We start from the raw sequence: 26,377 nt of genomic DNA, 5'->3' as shown, positions 1-26,377 counted from the left end.
GGTCCTCATTCGACAAGGGTAGGCACACACATATTCATAGCGTTAGAATCCTAGATATGCTTACTACGTATGCATCCATAGAAAACAAATAAAGAATTCATTAATGAGACAAGTAGTGAACCAATTTTCATCCATTCATAAAAGTAATTCAAACGAAATGTCATAACAAACTTGCAATCATATTTGAGGCTTCAAAACAGCCCCTAACTACTAAAAATTTAGTTACACACAATCCTTAAGTTAAAACAAAAGATAGACATGAGTTTAAGAAAATAGAACCAAAAGAAATCGACTGAGGCCTCCTCCTCTTTCCTTCCTTCCCCAATGCTGCTTTTAAACCAATTCTTGCTGCATCATTTTCTTCTCATTGACTCACTCACTAATAGCCATTTAGTGATGACAATAAGTGAAAGGAAATGGTAAAACAATTGTAACTCTTTGGGTAGCCTTTATGCCAATTACTCCCTCTTAATCCTCATCTTTAATTCCATTCCCTTTTATATTTGAATAAGTGTCAGCTGACTTGTTCTTGGCTGCATCATATTTGGCTGTTAGATTTATTGGGTTTATTGCTTTCATTGCAATCTTGTCAGTTACAAATTGCTCAGCCTTTTGGGAACCTTTCAATGTTAAACGGCTTTTTGGGAACCTTTTGGTGTTAACAATCTGCGAAATGATCCAGAAAATAGGCATCAGTAGCTTTCCAAGCATATAAGGCTCATTCTCTAATTCATTCTGAGCTGTTTGCAACTTGCTTCCAAAGTCAGCTGATCTGCACAGGTAGTTTTGACGAATTTGTTACTTAAAATCCCACTTGTGCTATTTTTCTTTTATTTGCTTGACAAATCCCACAAAACACAAAAACAAAGTAAATAGCTCAAGAATATAAGGAACTAACTAAGAAAAGACAAGTGATTTTGATGTAAAATATATATAAATATGAGCTTATCAGGTTCTTTCAAAGTTGGTAATTTATAGAGGTCCAATCAGTTCATATGGTTCGAAACCCTTACTCGTGCCATTATACTAACCATATTTTTGCACTAAGAAGGAACACAACAAAATTATGGCGCCGTTGCTGGGGACTGATTTCAGTCCCCTATAATTGCTTGTTTTTATGTAAAACCCTATCTATTTTCACTTAAAGTTTAGATTCCTATATTCCATTTTATTTTTGTTTCTTAGGTAGTATATGACAAATAAACTTGCTGAGATAGGCCAAAGACTTAAACGGTTAAAGGGGAACACCTTTGAGAACTTTGTATCAACTAGTGCTTTGATTAACCGTGAAGAAAAGAACGATAGTTCTTCTAGATCAGCGAGTGTAGGTGCTTATTCTGAGCATTCTAATTTAGACGGAGAAGAAGAGATGACTGACAATAATGATGACAATCGAGCTTTGGAGGATTTTTCTTAATCGATTATACCAAATTCACCTTCATGCATCTTGCTGCCTCCTGAAGCTAGAAACTATGATTTCAAATCTTCACATTTTCACATGCTTCCTTCTTTTTATGGTTTACCTAACGAAGGTCCGTTAGCCCATATTAAAGAATTCTATAAAGTTGTGAGTGGTTTACATTTGCAGGGAGTGAATGAAGCAAATCTGAGGATGAGGGTGTTTCCTTACACATTTAAAGATAAGGCTAAGCGTTGGCTAATGACTTTAGCACTTGGTTTGCTCACCACTTGGGATGCCGTAGCTAAGCAGTTTTTAGAGAAGTTTTTTTCTACTCAAAAGGCAGCCACTTTGAGAGGGCAAATCTTTAACTTTAAGCAAGATAATGGAGGACCTTTCAATGAATGTTGGGAGCGCTTCAAAGGGCTTTTGCTACAATGTCCACATCATAGGTTACCTCCTTACTTACAAATGCAATTTTTTTTTATGATGGATTAACCCAAACATGTTAATCAATTGCTGATAATGCAGCAGGTGGGGCTTTGAAGAAAAAGAATGCTCAAGAGTCATATAACATCTATGAGATGTTGGGATCTAATGCTCAACATAAAGATACAAGAGGTAAACGAGCTGGAGTGTATGAAATGAGTTTTAATAATGATCTTGCATTGCAGGTGGCTAGTTTGGAAAAGAAGCTTGATTCTGTGCACAATATGGTGCCCAAGATAGTTGAGGCGTGTGCCATTTGCAACATACCAGGCCATCCTACTTATCAATGCTTAACTAGTGAGGCTTATCTTGAATTCGTCCAAGAACAAGTGAATCTCATGAACTCTTACAATCTATTGCGTATATCAAGGGAATAAGCCCTACCATATGCATGTATCAGATTTTATTGGAGGAGGGAGCAAAACCAAACCGTGAACCACTAAGAAGGCTTAACCCACATATGAAAGAAGTAGTGACCGCTGAAGTGTTGAAGTTGCTAGATGTGGGTATCATATATCCAATTCTTATAGCAAATGGGTCAGTGCTGTTCAAGTAGTGCCTAAGAGGATTGGAATCACGGTGGTAAAGAATGAGAACAAAGAGCTTGTACAAACAAGACCCACCACTAGTTGGCGTGTTTGCACTAATTACAGGAAGTTGAATTCGGACACTAGAAAAGATTGTTTTCCTATGCCTATTATAGATCAAATGCTTGAACGATTAGTTGGTCACTCATATTATTGTTTTCTTGATGGATATTTAGGTTATAATCAAATTGCGATTGCTCCGAAAGATCAAGAAAATACTACATTCACCTGTCCCTTGGCATTTTTGAATATAGGAGGATACCTTTTGGCCTTTGCAATGCCCCATCAACATTTCCAAAGATGTATGTTGGCAATATTTTCAAACATGATTGAGAGATTCATAGAGGTATTTATGGACGATTTTTTAGTTTTTGGTTTTTTTTTTTTTTTTGTTATGATTGCCTTAACCATCTCTCTCTAGTGCTTCAAAGATGTTAGGAAACAAATTTGGTTCTCAATTGGGAAAAGTGTCAATTCATGGTGAAACAAGGTGTTATGTTGGGTCATGTAATATCTAGCAAGGGAATTGAAGTTGACAAAGCAAAAATTGACATCATCTCAAATATGGCAGCCTCTATATTAGTGAAGGGAGTGCGAAGCTTTTTAGGACATGCTAGTTTTTATCGTCGTTTCATTAAAGATTTTTCCACGATCACTCATCCATTATGCAATCTTTTGGCTAAATATGTTGTATTTCACTTTGATAAAGATTGTATGAATGCGTTTAAAACCTTGAAACATGAACTAACCTCTGTTCCTATTATTATGGCACCAGATTGGTCTTTACCATTTGAAAAATTGCGTGATGCCTCTGACTATGCTATTGGTGCTATTTTAAGTCAAAGAATGAATAAGCTCCCACATGTGATTTACTATGCAAGCCGAACATTAAACGATGCTCAACTCAATTACTCCACAACCGAGAAAGAGTTGCTTGCTATTGTTTTTGCTTTAGAGAAGTTTCGTTCATATCTTGTTGGCTCTAAAGTAATTGTTTACTCTGACCATACAACTCTTAGGTACTTGTTGACAAAGAAGGATGCTAAACCACACTTGATTAGATGGGTACTCTTGTTACAAGAGTTTGACCTGGAAATTCGAGACAAGAAGGGGAGTGAAAATGTTGTTGCTGATCACTTGTCACACCTTGTTGATAAAAACCATGAAGATGGACAAATTTTTCCTCTCATCAAATCATTCCCGGATGAACAACTCTTTATCATTCAAGAAAAAGAGCCATAATATGCTAATTTTGTTAACTATCTTGCTTGTGGTGTAATTTGATATGATTTCACTTTTCAGGAGAAAAAGAAGTTCCTTTCAATGGTGAAACACTATGTTTGGGACGAGCCATATTTATTCAAGTATTGCCATGACCAAATCATCTGAAGATGTGTCCTGGAGAGTGAGCAGCAAAGCATATTAACATTCAGTCATGCATTGGCATGTGGAGGACATTTTGGTGCAAAAAAGACAGCTTTAAAGGTTTTACAATCTGGTTTCTTTTGGCCTACATTATTTAAAGATGTTTTTATTTTTGTTCTAAGTGTAATAGGTGCCAGAAAATTGGGACCATCAGCCGCAGGAATGAAATGCCATTGAATAACATTTTGGTGGTGGAGCTGTTCGATGTGTGGGGAATCAACTTCATGGGACCATTTTCGTCCTCATTTGGATACATATACATATTGGTGGTAGTAGATTATGTATCTAAATGGGTTGAAGCGGTAGCTACATGAACTAATGATTACAAGGTTGTTTTGAATTTTCTCAATGATCTGATTTTTAGTAGGTTTGGAACTCCGAGACCTATCATTAGCGATGGTGGCAACCACTTCTGTAACAAACCTTTCGAGGCATTGATGAAGAAGTACAACATCACACATAAGGTGGCAACTCCATATCATCCTCAAACCTCGGGCCAAGTGGAGATCAATAACAGATAAATGAAGAACATTTTGATCAAGACTGTTAGCCCTATAAGGAAGGATTGGTCACTTAGGTTGAATGATGCACTTTAGGATTATTGAACAACATACAAGACCCCAATTGGAATGAGCCCTTATCGACTTGTGTTCAGAAAGGCATGTCATTTGCCAATAGAGCTCGAGCACCGTGCACATTGGGCCATAAAAATGTTCAATTTTGATCTTAAGGAAGCTGGTGTAGCAAGGAAGTTCCAACTTAATGAGTTGGAAGAGCTCAGAAATAAAGCATATGAGAATGCTAAGATCTACAAAGAACAAACCAAGCTCTATCATGACAAAGCAATTATCTGGAAAGAGTTCCAACTAGGTATGAAAGTGTTTTTGTATGACTCACGTTTGTGACTTTTTTCTAGGTAAATTGAAGTCTAGATAGGTCGGACCCTTCAAAGTGCTTCAAATATTTCCCGATGGAGCCGTGGAGATAGAAAACATCAAGAATGGCACCTATTTTAAGGTGGGCAGCGTTTGAAGCCTTATTTGGAGAATGTCGCAAGTGAGCAGGCCTATCAAGTTGTAGATTCTCTCAAGTTTGCGACTACTTAGACACGCTGCCATGTCTGGCTTAGACATTAAATAAAGCGCTTGCTAGGAGGCAACCTAGCTGGGTTTGTGTTCTTTCCTTTTATTTGTCTCTTTTAGTTTATTTTATTTTCATTCCACACGCTTCGCCTATTTGCACTGCATGCATTCCATTCATTTTAAGCATAGATGACAATGGTTAGTTTAGGTTTGGGGGTATGATATTGAAATTTTTCGTTTGTTTTTAGTGTTGGTTAAGTTTGCTTTTGCTTACTAATGTGAATGTATATAAGGGATATGTTATAAATAAACCTACAGTGTTGTCATGAAAAAGTTTCTTATCTTATTTTCTTTTACAAAGTTGTTACTCTTGGAATTATGATGGTTAAAGTACCATGCTCAAATTCTGGAAGAAGAATAGTGGAGACTACCCTAGCAAGTTATTTTGAGCCTATTTGCTTCTTTGAGAGGCTTTAAAGTGTTTTTGCTCCTATATTTTTCTTTCAATTTCACTTTAAATCTGTTTGATTGAATGCTAAGAATTATTCTCTTTTGCAGATACCATGTGTTTGGTATCACTCAGGAATGAACTCAATGAGATGATGTTAGGCTATGCATGTTTTAACCACCAAAAGGCCAAATTCCCTACAGATGTGTGTGCCATTACCCCATTTTGAAGCCAAACACTTTTAGCATTTTTCTTTTCTCACCACTATATTTCTCTACCCTTTCATCTCAATCAGAGATACTTAGCCCATTACAGCCATACCCTATAGTTTGGGGAATACCAAAGTGATGAAGACAAAGATAATGACTGAGCTCTACATCAAGAATATGGCGTGTACCGCGGTAACATATGCTGGAATTGCAAAATAAAAGAAGTTCCAAAATAAAAAGAGAAATAGAAAAAACGAAAAGAAAAGAAAAGAAAAAAAAAAGATGATCAAAGAAAATGCAATTTCCAAGTCCTTTCACTATAGCACGTGGGTCCTGGATGCCAAGAACAAACAACTAAGGTCAATTGAAGAGGAGAGCTTGTTGGTTTCACAAGGAAGCCACTTTGGTATGTTCCAAGCTTTATTATTTCCTATGTTTTTTTCATAGCCCCTTGCCCAAGCCTTACTTTACAACCGTGTGAAAGACCTAGCTGATCTTTGAGGATGTATTCATGGGTGATGGTAAGTATGTGTGTTATCATATTCTTAGTGTTTGATTCATTTCATGAGATCCGTTCAGAAATTGTGCTTTTATTTCATATTTCATATGTGAGAATTTTGATTCCCTTTTACATAATTTCACTCATATATGTTTGTCGAGAGACTACACCTTAGGATTTGAGTGAAAATTTGAGTGAAAATTTGAGTGATATCTCTGAGGAATAGAGTTGAGGCGAATTCTATCTTTAGCATTTGAGTATGGTGTCTTTGAAGTCATGAGTCATGGAGTAATATTTTTACACTTTGCACATGATACAATTCTTTGAAGTGGCAGACATTTGGTTTGAATGTATGACTAAGCTTTCATTGGTTCTTATTAGTTTGTTTCAAGTATGCTTTAACCAATTTGTTTGCAGAGTCTGTAGATGTTTGTGGGCTTCATCACTGTAAACTCTTAGGAGACACAACTCCTCCGACTAGGGACACCTAGAGGTTTAAAGGCTTGTTGCACATGCTCAGTGCATTTGTTTAGCCAGCGAAAGTGGTATAGTTAGATTTTATTATTTTTGTGTGTTTTTAGTTATAGTTTTGCTTGAGGACTAGCAAAAACCAGGTTTGGGGGAATTTGATAACTCATATATTTCATGCATTTATACCATCCATTTCTAGTCTCTTTATGATGTTTTTGAGTTAAACTGGTTGCATTTTACCCTATTTTGTGTTAGTGTGCAACTAGTTACATGTACTTTAGAATCAATTTGAGGGCAAAAGAAGTGAAAACATGCCCTTTTTGGAGCTGATCCTTATTCAAACGTGGAGAGAAGTTTTGTGGCCTGTTTTAGAGCCCAAATAAAGTTGGTACTTGTTTTGAAGTCCAAATAAAGAATCAAAGATGAATCTGGCTTGTTAGAAGATCAGGAATAGAATGGGAAAAGAATTGAGATATCTAGCCTGATTTGGAGGTGCCAAATAAGGCAAAAAAGTGCAAAATAAAGGCTAAGTTGCTGGGATCACTTTGGAATATCTTCCAGCCTTTTTTACCCCATAAAACTTGCCTTTATGCCACTTTTACATGCCCTTTTTATTCTAGGCGAATTACACAATTCTGATTACCTATTTTTCCTCTCTTTTCATTCACTCTTAAGAAAACCCTAGCCGTTCCATACACTTTCACCACTACTGAAGACTCATCTCAAAAGGCTATTTTTGGAGAAGTTCTACATTAGAATTGCTTTCAGGGTTTCCTCTCCTGAATTTATTTTCACTCATGTTGTGTATTTTCATTTTAATTTATGTGAACATGATGTGTAACTAAGTTCATAGCTAGGGATTTCGATGTAGCCTTGCAAAATTGATCCATGTTTTTAAGTTAAAGTATTCAGTTCATCAATCTGCTTCTTGTTTCATTCACTGAATATATTGTTAACTTTGTTTGTTGATTTTAATGTTTGATCACCATTAGGGTTAACTAAAGATCATTTAATCAAGATTATAGTAAACATCATGCTTAATCTTGGTATACATGTGAATGAATGAAGAGAATGCTATGCAAACATCCTGCCATGTATTTTCTTTGGTTCTTTAACGTTTTCTTGCATGCTAAAGACTCTTAATTAGGAACTGAAGTTGAACATCCCAATTAGGTTGCAGATTAGGAGAATTTGATCAAAACCACACATCATATGGCTGATCATATATATGTAAAACGAACTTAGGAAACCGGTTGGTAGTTGAATACGGCATAACTTTATAAACATGAAATTGGTTTTGTAATGGTGAATTCAAATCCTTGGCCTCATCTCCATTGCTTCTACATCAATATATTATTCGCTGCTACATTCTTGCATTTTAATTTAATTAAGTTTACAGCAAAAAAACTACTCTTAATTGGTTACTTTCATTCTTTAGTTAGGGTTCTTTCAAAGTTAGTAATTTATGGAGGTCCAATTAGTCCATGTGGTTTGACACTCTTACTCGTGCCATTATACTAACCATATTTTTGCACTAGGAAGGAACACAACACCGGTACTGTTCACTTTTAACGAAAATGACATTTTTACTCTAAGTGAATAGTAACTTTTTGTATTTTGATTAAAACTCAAAGTTTTCAAACCATTTTCATTAGTTTTTCTTTTATTTATTAATATTTTACTATATTTTAGGTGTATGAAATTATCAATGTTGTTGTTCATTCATATTAGCAACACCATGAGACCCTTATAATTCCCTTTCGACTCTTATAAATAATTTGATATTCTCCTTTTTCTTTTGCATAATGTTGGGGGTGGGGATTTATAAACTAAATGATGTGGTAGTTGATAAGTGGATTATTACTTAAGTGGTGATTGACGTGCTTATTTCACATTAATGATGTTAAAAGGCAATCAAATGTCACTTGTACAATATATATAATTTGCACAGTTTATTTCGAATGAAAAATTCAACAACAGATACAATAAATATCAAAATATAAACACTTAAGTAAATTGCATATAAAATCACAAATCACTGACTTGTTCTTTGAAGATAGAGACTTGCAAATGCAATCACCTAAAACAAAAATTCGCCCCTACACCTGTGCAGTAGTTCAATGGATGTTTGTCTTGCAGGATACAACTATCTAATCCAAGTTCTTACACTCGAACTTGGATTCTTGGCAAATTGGTTGTACGTTTCTCTGTGTGAGATGGAAAAGGAAGCGGTGGAAATTGATAATTAAGTTTTTGATCTTATTTCCATATATATAATGGCATAACTTGAACAAATGTAACCGTTCGTTCTTATCTGTTTTAAAACGGACATAACTGTTCAATCAGTTTTATCCTTTCAGAAAAACTAAATCCAAAAAATCAAAAACGTAACTTGTGTTTTTCGTCCATCCGAGCCCAAGAGCCCCAAGGCCTAAGGCCCATCTTTGACATTTAATATATACACCTAAACCCTCCAAGTCTAAGGCCCAAGGTCCATGGCTTTAGCCCAATTCTTTTCACACTATAAGTGAGTGAACTCACTTATAAAGGTGACTTGCAATAAAGGTTTGGACGATGTGGGACTGTATGTCCCTCACAATCACAAGTTCCAACAATACCCCACATTTTCTATTCAAACTCACTCTAGCAATACCCCACATTTGAATAGAAAATAAGATACTAACTAAATTAGTAACGTTTTTCCAGAGAACTTAGATATGATACGCATCGGGATAGGTGTCTTTTGGACTTGAACCTTCTCTAGTGAGTACTTATCGGATTTACCTAATGAAGCAGTGAATTTAATATCTTGAACTGATCATTCTTTGTAGTAAATCGAAACAATTAGTATCACACATATCACATCTTGACACACTTCAATTCATACGATTGTGTTCATTTTGGTCCTGAACATATCCTGATTTCATGAGACCTTTAGAAAATTGTAGCCATATCAATTCTCAAAGATGCGACCCCACATCAATCTCATATAGGTAATGCTAATTAAGAATAGCCTGTAGTATTCATCTTAACCATAAGATATTAGCATTATTAAGAATATTGATTCACCCTTTACGTCTTACAGGCAACACACTGTTTTGCATCATATAAATGAGTAAGGATTGTGTGTTTCTTACTTTGAGTTTTCCTCAACTAGTTTGCCTATTGAACCTAGACCATAGGATCTCCAATTAGCTAGGTTAGGTTTCTGTCAAGTTATAACTCATTGAGGTGGCTTTAAACCCATTCCCCTCGATGTAAATGCCAGTTAATCCTTGGATAGGCATTTTGTCAAAGGAACAACAATATTCTCCTTAGATTTAATATAAGCAATGGAAATAGTTCCATTCTTGAGTAGTTGTCTAATGGTTTTATGTCGTCGCCTTATATGTCTCGACTTCCCATTATATTTAGCATTTTTGGCTCGACCTTGTGCAGCCATGCTGTCACAATGTATACGTACTGCAATCATAGGCTTTGGCCATAATGGAATATTTTCCAGAAATTTTTTATGCCATTCAGCTTCATCAGCAGCTGCATCTAAAGCTGTAAACTTTGATTCCATTGTTGAACGTGCTATACACGTTTGCTTAGACGATTTCCATGACATAGCTACTCCACCAAGTGTAAATACATATCCACTTGTGGATTTACTGTCTGTGCTTCCTGAAATCCAATTTGCATCACTATATCCTTCTAATACTAGGGGTATTGAGTGTAATGCAAGCCATAGTTCATTGTATGCTTTAAGTATCTTAATACCCTTATTAAAGCGTTCCAATGATTTTTTCCAGGATTACTTGAATACCTGCTTAATCAGCTTATTGAATAAGCGAGATCAGGTCTTGTACAATTCATAATGTACATCAAGCAACCTATAATTTGTGTATACTCCAATTGAGATACGCTATCTTCTTCATTTTTAGTAAGTTTATGAATGGGATCAAATGAAGTTACTGCAAGTTTACAATCATAATGTCCAAACCTTTTAAGAATCTTTTCAACATAATGTGATTGAGTGAGAATATATCCATCTGAATTCCGTAGAATTCGAACTCCAAGAATCACATCAGCTATTCCCATGTCTTTAATATCAAAACTAGAATTTAGCATTTTCTTTGTGGAGTTAATCACATCTTTGTTTGTTTCCAGTATAAGCATGTCATCAACATATAGACATACAATAACACAAGCAATTTTTGTTTTCTTAACATAAATGCATTTATCACTTTCATTGATCACAAATCCATTTGTGATCATATTATGATCGAATTTTTCATGCCATTGCTTAGGCGCTTGTTTAAGTCCATATAATGACTTAATCAAGTTGAAAACTTTCTTTTCTTGACCTTTGACAATGAAACCTTCAGGTTGTTCCATATATATTTCTTCGTCTAATTCACCATTTAGAAATGCAGTCTTGACATCCGTTTGATGTATCTCGAGATTGTACACATATGCTATAGCTATTAATAACCTTATAGATGTTATTCTAGCTACAGGTGAATAAGTGTCAAAATAGTCAATTCCTTCTTTTTGACGATATCCTTTGGCAACTGGATGAGCTTTATACCTGTCTATGGTACCATCCGGTCTGAATTTCCTCTTAAAAATCCATTTGTGTCCTATTGGTTTATTTCCAGGAGGCAAATTAACCAATTCCCATGTATTATTTTGCATGATGGATTCTATTTCACTTTGAATTGTTTATTTTCAATAAGGTGCTTCAGATGATTCTAATGTAGCCTTATAAGTTTGAGGCTCTTCTTCAGTTATAAAAGTGAGGAAATCAAGACCAAAATCCTTTGCAATTTTTGCTCGTTTACTCTTCCGTGGTTCCAAATCTTGGCTTTGAACTCTAGAAGTTGAGGCATGATTTTTGTCATCATTTCTTGTAGTATCATCATGTACTCTTTTGTTCAAAACATATGACCTATCTTTATAAGGAAAAATTTCCTCAAAGAACTTAGATTCGGCAGATTCAAGTATTGTATTTACATGAATATTTGCAATTTCAGATTTATGAACCAAACATCTATCTGTCGAACTATTATTGGCGTGACCAATAAATATACAATCCATTGTTTTTGGTCCAAGTTTTTGTCTCTTTGGAAGAGGCACTTGAACTTTCGCAAGACAACCCCACACTTTCAAGGTTTTATATGTAGGTAACCTACCTTTCTAGATTTCATAAGGAGATTGATTAGTCTTCTTATGTGGAATTCAGTTCAAAATTGTGTTTGCAGCAAGGAGTGCCTCACCCTATAAATTATGCGGTGCACTAGAACTGTTCAACATGGAATTAATCATATCCTTCATTGTACAATTTTTTCGTTCAGCCACTCCGTTTTGTTGAGGAGTATATGGTGTTGTTGTTTGATGTATTATTCCATGTGTTGAACAAAATTCTGCAAAGTCATTAGATTCATATTCACCACCTCTATCCGATCTTAAGACTTTTATTATCTTGTCTAGTTGATTTTCGGCTTCAACTTTAAATGTCTTAAACATGTTTAAAGCTTCATCTTTACTGTGAATCAAATAGACATAACAGTGCTTGCTGCAATCATCAATGAAAGAAATATAGTAGTTCTTTCCTCCACGAGTTGGTGTGGATTTGAAATCACAAAGATCACTATGGATTAAACGAAGTATTTCATTGGATTTTTCCACTGATTTATATGAGTGTCTTGCATATTTAGATTCTGTGCATATCTCACATTTAGATACTTTGTTCATGGAACATTTGGGCAATAGGCCTAAGTTAACCATTCTTTGAAGAGAACGAAAATTAACATGACCTTATCTTGCATGCCATAATGTAGATGACTCAATCAAGTAAGCAGAAGAAGCACTATGCTTGTTATTCTTATTAATAGCATTAGCAGAAATTACATTAAGTTTGAAGAGCCCCTCAGCCAGGTAGCCCTTTCCCAGATACACCCCACCCTTGGTGATTACAAATTTATCAGATTCAAACACAATTTTGAAACTTTTGTTACTCAGAAGCAATCCAGAAATCAGGTTCTTGCGAATATCAGGATCATGCAGAACATTGGTGAGTGAAAGCTCTTTTCCAGAAATGAGTTTGAGCATCATTTTTCCCTTCCCTGCAAGAGCAGATGTAGTTGCATTTCCCATGTACAATTTTTCTCCACCATCAACAGATTGGTAAGTAACAAATAAATTCTGATTAGCACACACATGCCTTGTTGCTCATGTATCAACCCACCAGTCATTGGAATTAGTCAATAAATTGATTTCAGATACAACTGCAACAAACTTGTCTTCTGCAACGTTTGCTTGATTGTAATTCTCAGAATTCTGATCCTTCTTATGGCGGCAATCCTTTGCCGAATGACCTATTTTTCCACAAACCTAGCAACCTCCTTTGATTTTCTTGAATGTTTTCCCTTTCATAGTCGTGAGTGCTCTCTTTGAAACATCCTTGCCTTTGTTTTTCTGATTGTGCCTTGCCTTGTGTGAGTCACCTCCTTCCACAACATTGGCTTTTGCCTCCAGTGATGAGACATCATACTTCTCATTTCTGCGATGATCCTCTTCCACACGCAGTTTGAGAATCAATTGATCCATGCTTATGTCCTCAGTTAGATGTTTTAGATAAATCTTAAAGTCCTTCCAATTCAAAGGCAGTTTCTCTATAATAGAGCCAACTGCAAAACCTTCTTTCAGACCAAGATTTTCTTCATCTAACTCATGAACAATCACTTGGAGTTCTTCAACTTGTTTGAGAACAGACTGTGTGTCACTCATCTTGTAATTCAGAAATTTTCTAATTATAAACTTCTTGCAACTTGCCACTTCAGACTTATACTTCTTGTCCAGAGACTCCCATAGTTATTTCGCTTTCTTATATGATGAATAAACATCATACAAAGAGTCAGCTAAAGCATTCAGAATGTAGTTCCTACATAAAAATTCACTGTGAGTCCAGGCTTCTATAGCCTGCAGAATTTCGGCAGGAATATCTCCCTCTTCTGGCGCTTTAGGGGCCTTAGAAGTAATCACATGACTCAAGTTCAGAGTTGTCAAATAGAGCAACATTTTCTGTTGCCAACGTTTGAAATCAACTCCCTTGAATTTCTCAGGTTTCTCAACATGTTGCTTGACGACACCAACATTTGATTGATCCATGGTTTCACAGCAAATTTCTGTCTTAGATTGTTAAAAACCAATCAAATGTCACTTATACAATATATATAATTTGCACAATTTATTTTGAATGAAAAGTTCAACAACAAATACAATAAATATCAAAATATAAACACTTAAGTAAATTGCATATAAAATCACAAATCACTGACTTGTTCTTTGAAGATAGAGGCTTGCAAATGCAATCACCTAAGACAGAAATTCGCCCCTACACCCGTGCAGTAGTTCAATGGACGTCTATTTTTCGTCCATTCGAGCCCCAAGGCCCAAGGCCCATCTTTGACATTTAATATATACATCCAAACCCTCTAAGTCTAAGATCCAAGGTCCATGGTTTTGGCCCAATTCTTTTCAAACTATAAGCGAGTGAACTCACTTATAAAGGTGATTTACAATAAAGGTTTGGACGATGTGGGACTGTAAGTCCCTCACAATCACAAGTTCTAACAATACCCCACATCATTTAATTCACAAATTTAGTTTAAAATTTTGATCTTTCTAGTATTTTCCTTCTCCTTTCATACATCCTCACTGGCAATATTCGCAATTGACGTACATCAGAATGCTCAGAGTATTTATCCAATAGCGTGCCCTCCCGCCCATTGAGATTTAATAAACCCATACATACCATTCTCACTTATGTAAGGGCATGTGTTGGGTTAATCTTCAAGAAACCCACATGGATCTACACCATTCATTATGTACTTAGCATCCCATATACGGCCATACATGTACACCATTCACTTATGTTTTGGTGATTAATCGAAGGAAAGTGCTATTCACACACTCATTTTTATTTTTCACATACTCTTGTTAATTTTGGTCATTGATTTTCTTCTATTCATTTCGATCTGACGGTCAAAAATTACAAAAAATATGTGAGAAATAAAAAATAAGTATGTGGATAGTACTACCCTAATTAAACCCTCTTCTTCGTCCTCCTCTATTTCTTTTCAAAAGGGAAGGCTTGATGCCTAGAGAAAACGGAAGAAAAGATTCAAACTCTAACAATGCATGTGGGATAGCACTCTATTAGCGAGACCTCCCGTCTTGCATGTCGATGAGAAATGCTTAAGCCTAGGGCGAAGTTAGAAACTTAATTGACGCGAATCATAATTAAATAGTAACGGATGTAGCTTCTTGTGGAGTTTTAAAAACAGCGATTGCCACGTAAATTTTTTATTTTATTTTAAATGAGACATTTTATCGAGCATTTGACAAAATGAACTTTAACAAAAAGTTCTTAGTACTGTTTATTTTAACGAAAAATCACATTTTTACACTAAAAAGTCAATCTTGGTACTATTCATTTTAACTTTTATTTTGTCCTTGTTGTTAAAACTTAAAGTTTTCAAGCAATTTTCATTAGTTTTCCTTTTGACAAAGGGAACTTTAACGAAAAGCTCCCGGTACTATTTACTTTAACGAAAAACCACATTTTTACACTAAAAAGTCAATTATGGTATTATTCACTTTACCCTTTATTTTGTTCTTATCATTAAAACTTAAAGTTTTCAAATCCCTTTCATTAGCTTTCATTTTGACAAAACCATAGATGCAATGTGTGCCTAACGTATTTTCCCATCCTTTGTTCTATTTTAATTGCTTTTTGGTCGATATTGTTAAAGTGAACAAAGATATAAATTATGTATGTAGAGGGATGGGAGGCCAAATTTTATAGGATGTACGACAAGAGGGAGCATTAATTGGCATTTTATTACTTTACGAAAAAAAATTACTACGTTTCAACTTTTTTAGAAAAAGGTGTCATTTCCCTTTAATACACAGCCTATTTTCCTTTTTTCTTCTTCTTCGTCTTGAGATAGCCTACGGTAATCTACTTTGCAACTAAATTTTTTGTGTTATATAAATCACTGGGTGGTTTTGGATGAAAAGCGAGCATTAGAGTTGCTGAGTTGGTGGTGATGATGAATTAATTATTATTTGCAGTAGTCCAATTTAACGTTATATCAAGTGAAAGATGGTGACTATGATTTAAGCTGAGATTTAATTTTAATTTTGACCTTTTTTTTGGAGGGTGGGGGGGATCGTGCTCTCTCTAGTCCTTAATAAGATTCCTACCTGGCTTCTGCTTCATATGCATACAAAATTAACACTATTCAATAATGTTGTTAGACACAAAATTGATTTTGTCCTGAAAACAAAAAAGATACCAAACTAATACACGTTTGTTAACATTCTCTAATACAATTAGAACTACCTAGCAGATAATATTATTTGGACATACACAACTAACGCACTTCACTTGGACACTCTATAATACACGTGAATCCTACATACCATAGTAAGGCATCCTCGTATTAGAGAGTGTCAATTATGTACGTATAAATAGGATTATTGGTGGTACGACTAAACTCTATATGTGTTAGTGCACGAGTATTATTCTTCTTATATCCATTCACTTTTCAAACAAATAAAAAATAACAATTCAAAACCTGTATAAATAGTGAGGAAAGAAGTGCCTACCTGCTCATGCGCTTTCTTTCTAGTTCTCATTGAGATATATCTTCTTCTGCAATCGACTCCTACAGAAAAACTTTGTGAGAAAATGGAGAAGAAGGGAGAGACACTGTCGGTGGCGATCGTTGGTTACTTGGTTCTAGGGTTGCTGGTGGGGCAATGTAGTGCCGTCGAGAATCCAGAATGCTACGCGGGCTGTCTGAATAAATGTAAGAGCAGCAGAGGTATGATGCTTCTCGCATGTGGTAGTGCATGCGCCCTTCAATGCCTGTTCTCAAGTCCTTCTTTACTCAGTGTCCCCAAAGACAATCACTATTTCTGCAAGCTTGGATGTTCTGCTTCCTTGTGTAACAGTTTCTTGGATGCAGAAAACCCAGGTATAAACATTCAAGGCCATATCATCGTCCATCAATATAGATTTCATTTCATTTTTAAACCCCATCGACTCCCTAATCTAACATCTAATCTAACAAATCTATTGTTTGACAAAAAAAAAATGATGTGAATATTTTATGTTCTCACCTTTAATTGTGCGACAACAACAAGGGACAATACTTGTGTCCACTCATAAAAAATGTGACAAAATTATAATTTGACCTTAATTTAAAATATAGAAAATAGTATGCGTCAAAACCTTTTGATCGTTTTATTTATTTACATGAGTTTTCTTCTGTATGCAGAAATTACAGAAAAAGTTGGCGGATGTATGGATTCTTGCTCAGACAGATGCGCTACCATGAACACTATGAACTTACCACCTAATAACAATTAGGGTTAAGATAATCTTATTTTGTGAGGCTAATATGGAATTAAAATAATAAATGGAAAATCATATTAGGTAAGGCTACAATTTGTGTTGGACATTTCTGCTACCTAAAGTCTAATCCAAACGTTCAAACTTCAATTTTATTATTTGAAATAACAACGTGTGGGCAATATGCGGGTTTATGATTTCTAAATACTAACAAAATCTAAATGAACTTATTAGATTCAGCCTACATGAATGATAGGCTGAGCCTACCTATTGCCCTTTTTGTATGGATATTAAAAAAAAAAGCACTGTTTTTGATTAATTTGAAATCCGAAAAAAATATAAAATAAAATAAAATAAATTGTTTTTTTGTATCACTGGAGGGGAGAAACAGAGAGACTAATAATTCAACACAACCATTGTTCATTGCAGCTTTGTAATATGGAGTGTTACTATTACAAGAACGTGGTTGTTTTATTTTAAGAAACAAACCTGGATTAATCATGAGCACAGTAAAAGAGCGTAAACTTGTCTTAAAAACAAAATGTCTAACATTTGCTTCCACCATTTTTCAGATTTTTCCAATTCGTTTTCATGAGCATTGTACTATTATTATTACTCTTCATATGCATTATGTTTTGTGTTTAATTACATGATGATTTATTCATTTTCTATGTGATAAAAATATAGCAAATAAATCATATTTTTTTCAACAGTAATGTTGGTGTTTAGACTTTTTTTCTTTCTTTCTTTTTTTTTTGGTAAACTGGAAATAGCATTCAGGGCAAAAACCAACAAAGTACAAAGATCAAGTATACAAAAAAGGCCCAATTACATGATACTCACAAAGCAAAATATATGGACCTCAAAGCAAAACAAGAAAGGGCCCAAAACACACATTGAAGCCCAAAAAGGGAAACACTCCAAGAAGCTAATGGAAATACGTAACCCATTAGCGCCAATAAAGGAAAATGGAGTGAAGGTGGTAGTGTAAGCATCCGAGCCGAAGCTCTACACACCTTCCGAAAGCACCGCAAGGCATGGTGAAGAAAAGTGTATGCAGATCGGAGTTGGGGTAGAAATGTTGAAGGACGGAGAAAAAGGGAAGGGTTGATGAAAGACGTAGAAATGGATGAACGGCAAGGGATGGAGTTAAAAGGGGATTTGATGTGGGGTATATAGAGATGAAATCGGCGGCAATTGAGATGGAAAGGTAGTGATAATCGAGATGGCAAATAGATGGAAAATGAGGCAGAAGGAAATAGAAAGAAAGAAAAAAAAAAAGAAAAGGTAAGGGTGGACAGTCACCGATCCCAGCCACGGCTAGGGCCGGTGGTAACAACAGAGTTTGACAAGAAAGGAAAACACTCACACCGGAGAGAAGAACTCTCACAAAGAGAGAAATTAATAGGGACAATTTGGATGCGATCCTTGTTATCAATATTCTTTAACTGAATCTTGTTTGTTTTTAGTTTTTGATCGAAGTCTCTGACATTAATATAATAGCGTAAGTTACTATAATTTTTAAATTAAAAATTGTATTTGTTTATATTAATAAGATTTTAAATATAATCCATAATTTGTGGGATAATAAATATAAATTAAACTCTCTATTATATCGTGTGTGTGGTTACATTCATCAAAATTAACAAAAAAAATTATTGTACCAAAACGTCGTTACATTCTTCAAAACACACAAAAAAAAAAGAGAAGATATTAGGCTTAATAACATTAGTAAATTTCTTCGATTAAACTCGACATAGATACATTCTCAAATCAACGAAAAAAGAATGTATCTATATAAGTTTAAAAATGGATTAAAAAATTTGAATGGAATTTGTATTAAAAAATTAGGTAAATTTTATATAAAAAATTTACATTTTATATTAAAAAAATGGTACATTATAGATATAACAAATTGGTATATTTAAGAACGGGTACATTTAAGATTAAAAAAAATTAAAAATGATATGAATAGGTACATTTAAAATTAAAAAGAATTAAGAATCTTTTTATAAAAAACTAATGGGTACAAACTTATTCTAATTTAATATTTTTTTTATTTTGAAAATGTTTGAATTGATAATTAATTAGGAGTTTAATAGAGGTATGAGTATTAAAATCCTAAATCCATTACTAGTTTTTATTTTAAAAAATATGTAATAAACATGTAAATTCATTATCACATTAATGATAAGGACTTTAATCAAAATTTGAAAACTAATAAGGTCTCAGTCAATGAACATTAGTAACTAGGGACCGGATACTAATTTTTCCAAAATAATATGTTGGTGTTTAGACCTTGTTACAATATAAAGAGAGGGAGAACGAAACTGTAAAACATGGAAGTAATTCTCCCACATTTAATTTTAAATCTTTCATCAATAGACTTTGAATATATTGCATCATCCAATTCAATATAGATGTTTTGACAAAAAATAAAAAATAAAAAAAAAATAAAAATTCAATCTAATTTGTATACACCAAACAAGCACTTATACTCACAATTATCCGAGCAAAATAACCTAATGGCTGTCTCTACCTATATCATGTCATTATAAATACCAATTTTTATACAAACGGTCTTTAAAATTGACCAAACTCATTATTTTGGTCGCCTAATTTTAAAATCAATCAATCCCATCCTAAAAATTTACTATCGCACATCAATTTTGTCCTTCTAGCAATAATGCCTTTGAAAACTCTGGTAAGAGGCACATGTTGCACAAAGGTGGAACCCTCTGCTCTAATAATATGATGACATGAGGAATAAAAAAAAGAAGTGTTATATTTTAATGAAAAAATCTCAGTACTGTTCACTTTAACGAAAAACCATATTTTTACACTAAAAAGTCAATCCTGGTACTATTCACTTTACCCTTTATTTTGTCCTTATCGTTAAAATTCAAAGTTTTCAAATCTTTTTCATTAGTTTTCCTAAAATAATAACATAAACCAAAATTAAAAATAAATTAAGTAAAAAACCGCCAAATCCCGAACTCAGTGAGTCGAAATCGAAAACCCAGGAAAAAGGTAAGGCATGAACCAATTCTTGAAAACCCAGAAAAAGCCAAGTCGAATTTCGGATCTCATGGACGTCTTCGCAAGCTCTCTTTCTTATTTTCCTCAAAACGCTGGCCTTCTAATGGCCTCTAAACAACTGGTGTCGCCATATGCGTAGGAATCCCAGTGTGGTGTCTTCACCGTACAGCACCATCAGCTTGCACCACTGCGCTTCTTTACACCATCGCATCTCTGAACCACGACCTGATTGTCTGCAATCCGACCCGCTGCACCTGCTTCCCATCACTAACCAAATCACTACAAACTCATGGCCAGACCTCCACCGAAATCTCCGTCGTGAACCTCCACATTTTCTTCGGTTTCAGTGAGTAACATTTTCCTCTCTTACGCTCTCGCTTTCATCTTCTTGTTTAAGTAATTTATCAATGCCTTCCCTTTTCATTCTTCTGTTGATTTGTTCAAGCTCACTCTTTTTCCAAACCCGCCACTCATCTTTTCGTTCTTTTGTTTTTATTGTTAATTTATTTTGTTATTTCAATTATAATAGGTAAAAGTGAAAGAGAGAACATTTGTTATAAATCGAAATGGAATGGGAACAATGTATCACACGTTTGAATGCAGGTAACGAGAGGGCAGGGAGATTGAATAATTTTTTTTAAGGAAAACTAATGAAAATGTTTTGAAAACTTTGAGTTTTAACGATAAGGACAAAATAAAAGGTAAAGTGAATAGTACCAAAATTGACTTTTTAGTATAAAAATGTGGTTTTTCGTTAAAGTGAACAGTACCATACTTTTCGTTAAAGTTCCCTTTATTTTATTGATGGGTTGGTAGGGCCCACTGTGTTTTTTATTGATTAATCTTTTTTATTTGTTTTTATCTACATGGCGTGAAGTTGGCAGCCAAACCAGCGCTAATAGAGGGCTAGGATCACCTTCGGATCCCAGCCTACAGAGCAAACTCATCAGAAGATCCCAACCTTTGAATTTTATCTTGCCTTGTTTGGGGTGAAAACTTTTCAACATTTAAATTGATTCCTAGCCACATGATCAAAAATGAAAGGATGAGATCTTTTGGTCAGTTGGCTCTGCAGGCTGGGATCCAGTTGATCCTATTCCTTAATGGAGACCTCATATGTGCCACATCATCATTTTAATGTTTAACTGAACAGATTTTCTAACGAATGTATGATATTGAAATGAAGTAATAGTAAACGTATGAGATTGAAATGTTTTAAAGATATTATATGAGGTTGCAATTTCACTCAAACCTGAGGTGTAACATGTAGTTATCCGAAAAATACCTACCATCAAGACAGATTATTTGTGATACAAGTTGATCATAACAAAAAGAATTTGTAATATAGTAGACAAACACAATTAACCTGTGTTATATGTTGACTATAAAAATATAGAAATTGTTGTGACCTATATTTAACTGACAGGGGAAGGAGGGCTAGCGGCACAGAGAGAATATATAGAGAGATGTGTTTGTAGGGTTGTATAGAGGATGTGTTATTCCCCATACGTAGTGCCTTTATTTATAGCAATAAGGGAGAGAAGAAACCGTTCTCTTCCAAAGAATACAAGTCCTAATAGGGAAAAATAACTAGAATCAAATCTAATCTAGGATTTACACAATCACACTTAAATAAGAAGTTTATAACATTATCCCTTGAATGTGTAAATACTCAAGTAGATTCCGCACCATGTACAGGTTAAGGAAGTCAACTCGTCAGCACTGATTCTGGGAACACGCTATTCTCAATAAGGTAGTAACTTGCATAAGGAAGTAAGCCTCACAAAAAACCCTATGACTATGGTAAAAACCCGAGCAGGGACAAAGCCCATATTCTAAGGGAAAATGTGTGAGTAATGAAAAGTTAAATGAAACATCTATGAGACGTCATCAGGAATATGATCAACCCAAGGCGGGTGCCTCTTCAAAACCTCGTTAGGTAGCAAAAAACCAATGGGAAAAATGCTCCTAATGATAGGAGAAAGAGTACATTAAGATCAAGCAAGTATACTTCATGATACTCCCCCCTGATTTTGACATAATTCCAAAAAGAACTAGCAATGTTACAACTCATAAAGTTTATGCATACCAATTCCTTGAACAAGCTTATGAAACGTCGCATTCGATAGTGATTTGGTGAAGAGGTTGGGCATATTGTCTTGTGAACGGATTTGCGTGACTTTAATCTTCTCTGTTGAAGTGAGAAGAATAACTTCGGCGCAATGTGCTTGGTGTTGTCTCATTTGACGTAACCCTTCTTGAATTGTTTGATGCATGCTGCGTTGTCTTCATAGATCGTCGTGGGACATCAATGACGGGGTAAAGATTGCAGGACCTTCAAATATGGCCCACAACTGCTCTCAGCCAAAAGCATTCCCAAGTTGGTTCATGTAAGGCGAGAATTTCAACATGGTTAGATGAAGTGGCAACTAAGGTCTATCTAGTTGACCTCCAAGAGATCAGTGCCTCCAACGGTAAAAACATAACCTATTTGAGAACGCGCCTTGTGTGGATTAGATAAGTATCCTATGTCAACATAACCAACAAGGCGATAATTGACCAAGATAAGGGGGTGCGGCATTACTCGAGGATTCGTAAGGATAGAACAAGCCTAGATCTGTAGTACCCTTAAGGTAGCGAAAAATGTCTTTAACACCAGTCCAGTGTCTGCATGTTGGTGCATTACTGTATCTTGCCAAAAGATTAATAGCGAAGAAGACGTCCAGTCTAGTGCATTGAGCTAAGTACAATAAAGTGCCTATTGCACTTAGATAAGGAACTTCAGGCTCCAAAATCTCTTCATCATCCTCATTCGAACGGAATGGATCTCGTTTTGCATTTAGCAATCGAGCGACAATACGAGTACTCGAAGTTTTCGCTTTATCCTCGTTAAAGTGGCCTAACACCTTTTGGGTGTAATTCGTTTGATGTACTAAGATTCCATCTGAACGGTACTCTATCTCGAGATCGAGACAGTATCGAGTCTTTCCTAGATCTTTCATCTCAAATTTCGACTTCAGGTGGGCAGTAGTTCTCGCGAGCTTTTCAGGAGTTCCGATGAGATTCATGTCGTCAACATATACTGCAACTATCACAAAACTGAAATGTGACTTCTTCAAGAGAGTAGTTCGTTGTTCACATATCCCTGACTAGTCAAATATTCACTCCGACGGTTATACCACATTGTTCTGCATTGATTCAAACTGTAGAGTGGACGCTTCAGCCAAATTGAGAGCGTGTTCCGGGGTTTGGAAATATTTGATCTTGTCAATGTAAGTCCTTGGGGAACTTTCATATAAATTTCCATATCAAGATCCCTATAGAGATACGTAGTTACTACGTCCATCAGCTGCATACTCAGTTTTTCAGAAATTACCAAACTGATAAGGTAGCGAAAAGTAATCAAATCCATAACGGGTAAATAAGTTTCATCATAGTCAATCCTAGGACGTTGTGGTAAGCCTTGTGCAACAAGACGAGCTTTGGAATGCATAATTTCGTTCTTCTCATTACTCTTCCGAATGAAAACCCACTTGTAGCCAACGGGCTTCACATGTGGAGGAGTAGGAGCTACAGGTCCAAACACCTTACGTTTCGCAAGCGAATCGAGTTTGACTTGGATTGCTTGTTTTCAGTTTGACCAATTAGTTCTACGTCGACATTTATCAACGGAACGAGGTTCAATGTCATTGCTCAACATGATCTCAGTAGCTACTGCATATACTAATGCATCGTCGACGATCATCTCATTTCTACACCAAACATCATCCAAGCTAGTATAATGGACTGAAATCTCACGATTCTTGTGAGGTGGATTTGTCTCTTCAATGACGCTTCTGTAATCTAGAATTTTCTCATGAGTTGGATAGAATGAGTAGGTGATAGTCGGATTCACGATAGGCTCTTCAGGTGCCTTTGCCATGGGTTTCCTCTTCCGAGGGTGTGAATCCTTTGAACCAAAAGGTCTGCCATGCTTATGTGTAGGGGCAGATGATTGGCTTGCTGCTAATGTACGTGGATCAACCAAAGTGGCATCCCGGGCCTCCAGAAAGGAAGTTGGTTATACATTTGGTACATCCATCTTTGCAGGTACATTTGCAACTGGAATATGTGATCTTGTGTTGAAAACATCTGCCATGTTCTGAGCTACACTTTGAAGATCTAATATGCCCTGCACTTCAGTCTCAGACAAAGTGGTGTGAGGATCTAAATGAGACAAAGTGGAAGTTGTCCACGATAATTCGTGTCATTTATCAGGAACGTTGACGTTCTTATCTCCCCCTAACGACGAGAAAATTGTCTCATAGAAGTGATAATCCACGAAACGAGCGGTAAACAAATCGCATGTCAAAGGTTCTAAGTAATGAATAATCGAAGGAGAATCATATCCGACATAGATTCGTATCCTTCGCTGAGGGCCTATTTTTGTATGTAAAGGCGACAAAATTGGCACATAGACCACACAACAAAAAACACGCAAATGCAATATGTCAGGTTTGTATCCGATAACCAACTGAAGGGTGCTATATGGTTGAGTCGTAACAGGCCTCAGGCGAACCAACATGGTTGCGTGCAATATTGCATGACCTCAAGCAGCAATTGGGAGCTTGGTACGTATGACCAATGATCGAGCAATCATTTGTAAGCACTTAATGAATGCCTCTACCAGGCCATTTTGGGTATGAACATGGGGTATTGGATGTTCAACTTCAACTTCAACCGACATGCAATAGTCATCAAAAGTTTTAGATGTGAATTCTTCAACATTATCCAATTGAATAGATTTGATCAAATAATTAGGGTGGTGAGCCCTGAACTTGATAACATGAGCCAACAATTTGGAGAATGCAGCGTTCCTAGTGGACAACAAGCACACATGTGACCAATGTGTGGAAGCGTCAACCAAAACCATAAAATGTCCCCTTGAATCCTTTTGTAGAAAAATAGGAGGATTCAAATGAATCTTGCCATAAGAAGGTTTAATAATAAGCTTTCCCATGGAGTAGGTTTGACATGCGTTTCCTTGAATCGAACCTAAACTTCGGGTTAGTGGATGCTCGTGTGATGATTTGAGGATACGTCGCATCAATTTTCGTCCAAGGTGTCCCAAACGATCATGCCAAATTGTAATTTCATGCGCGGTCCCAGAGGTAGGGTTGGCCATATAGTGGCTTTCTATAGGGCGTATACAAACCACTAAGGATACACTCTATCTTCTCTAGAATATGTTTCTGGCCATATTTGTAGGAAGTTATGCACATAAATTTAACTCCATTTTCTACATAGGTTTTAGTGTGGTAATTATTATCTCTAATGTCCTTGAAACTCAACAACATTCTTCCGGAACGCGGGGAATAAAGTGTCTCATCAATGGTCAAAATTGTACCATTGAACAACATTATACGTGCCTTACTGTATCCTTCAATCAGGTTGGATGTGCCTGAGAGGGTTATCAGAGGTGCATTTTGAGGTATGAAGTTAGTGAAATAGATGTGTTCACGAAAAACGGTGTGTGTGGTTGAACTATCTGCCAGACAACTAACTTTCCCACTAGTCATACCTAGAATAAAAATTATTTTGAATAGGTCACATGCATAAAAGTTATAAAAACAAATATCCATTCAAAATAATTTAAGTATTCAAGGATGGTAATTAATTAAAAACTTAATATCCAAAAACAAATCACCAACAAATAATACAAACATAAAGGAAAAATTGATCAAAAATTAAACAAAAAACAAGGGGGTTCAGCCACTATGTGGAATTCGGCCCCATTGTCTAAATTTCAACTAGAAAATAGTTTATGTCTATGATTCTAATCTTCTATAGGGGTAATAGCCTCTTAAAAGTCAGAAACCTCCATCTTGGTACTCTCTGGTTCATCCACTTGCACAAAGTTTAATTCAAACGAATGATATTCACTTACAATCTTATGGGGAGCTCGGCAAACACGGGACCAATGGTCAATTAACCACAATGATAACACATCCGCATCCATGGTTTTAGATGCTTTGCCTTTATTCTTGAAGTTTGGGGCCTTGGGAGTAAGTTTAGGGGCGATTCTGGGTTTAGTTTCCTCTCTTAGATAGGCCTTGCCTTTGTTGACCTTGACGGGGTGGCTTCTGGCCACCCCTACCACACCTATTTTGGCGTTTTAGGCGTTTGCTTGTGCTATAATGTGCTTCAAGCACAATAGTCATCCAGTTGGTCGAGCTTAATGATTTTTCATCAACAACTGATTCTACTTTTTAGCGAGAAGTATAAAAGAGATCAAATCTGAAAACTTAGTGAACTTATAAGCCCTATATTGTTGCTGTAGGA

General features: G+C 35.6%; 1 protein-coding gene and 1 pseudogene across 1 annotated transcript; one reads left to right on the top strand and one right to left on the bottom strand.

The window, feature by feature from the left end:
* Window positions 1–1,747: 1,747 nt before the first annotated feature.
* Window positions 1,748–1,854, bottom strand: LOC126584023 (small nucleolar RNA R71; annotated as a pseudogene).
* A 14,402-nt stretch (window positions 1,855–16,256) lies between these two features.
* On the top strand, window positions 16,257–17,113 carry LOC126634061 (thionin-like protein 2). Its single transcript, XM_050304551.1, has 2 exons — window positions 16,257–16,640; window positions 16,944–17,113. The coding sequence occupies exons 1-2, from the start codon at window positions 16,352–16,354 to the stop codon at window positions 17,033–17,035; spliced, it is 381 nt and encodes a 126-aa protein (XP_050160508.1). The 5' UTR covers window positions 16,257–16,351; the 3' UTR covers window positions 17,036–17,113.
* Window positions 17,114–26,377: the final 9,264 nt, after the last annotated feature.

Source organism: Malus sylvestris, chromosome 9, assembly GCF_916048215.2.
Source record: "Malus sylvestris chromosome 9, drMalSylv7.2, whole genome shotgun sequence".
NCBI lineage: Eukaryota > Viridiplantae > Streptophyta > Magnoliopsida > Rosales > Rosaceae > Malus > Malus sylvestris.
Note: the sequence above shows the minus strand (reverse complement) of the source record. Positions and strands in the feature narration are given on the sequence as shown.

Excerpts from the sequence above, each read along its gene's own strand:
- LOC126634061 (XM_050304551.1), top strand. The coding sequence starts at position 16,352 with ATGGAGAAGAAGGGAGAGACACTGTCGGTGGCGATCGTTGGTTACTTG. Across the intron at positions 16,641-16,943 it reads CTTGGATGCAGAAAACCCAG|AAATTACAGAAAAAGTTGGC; the intron begins GTATAAACATTC and ends TTCTGTATGCAG.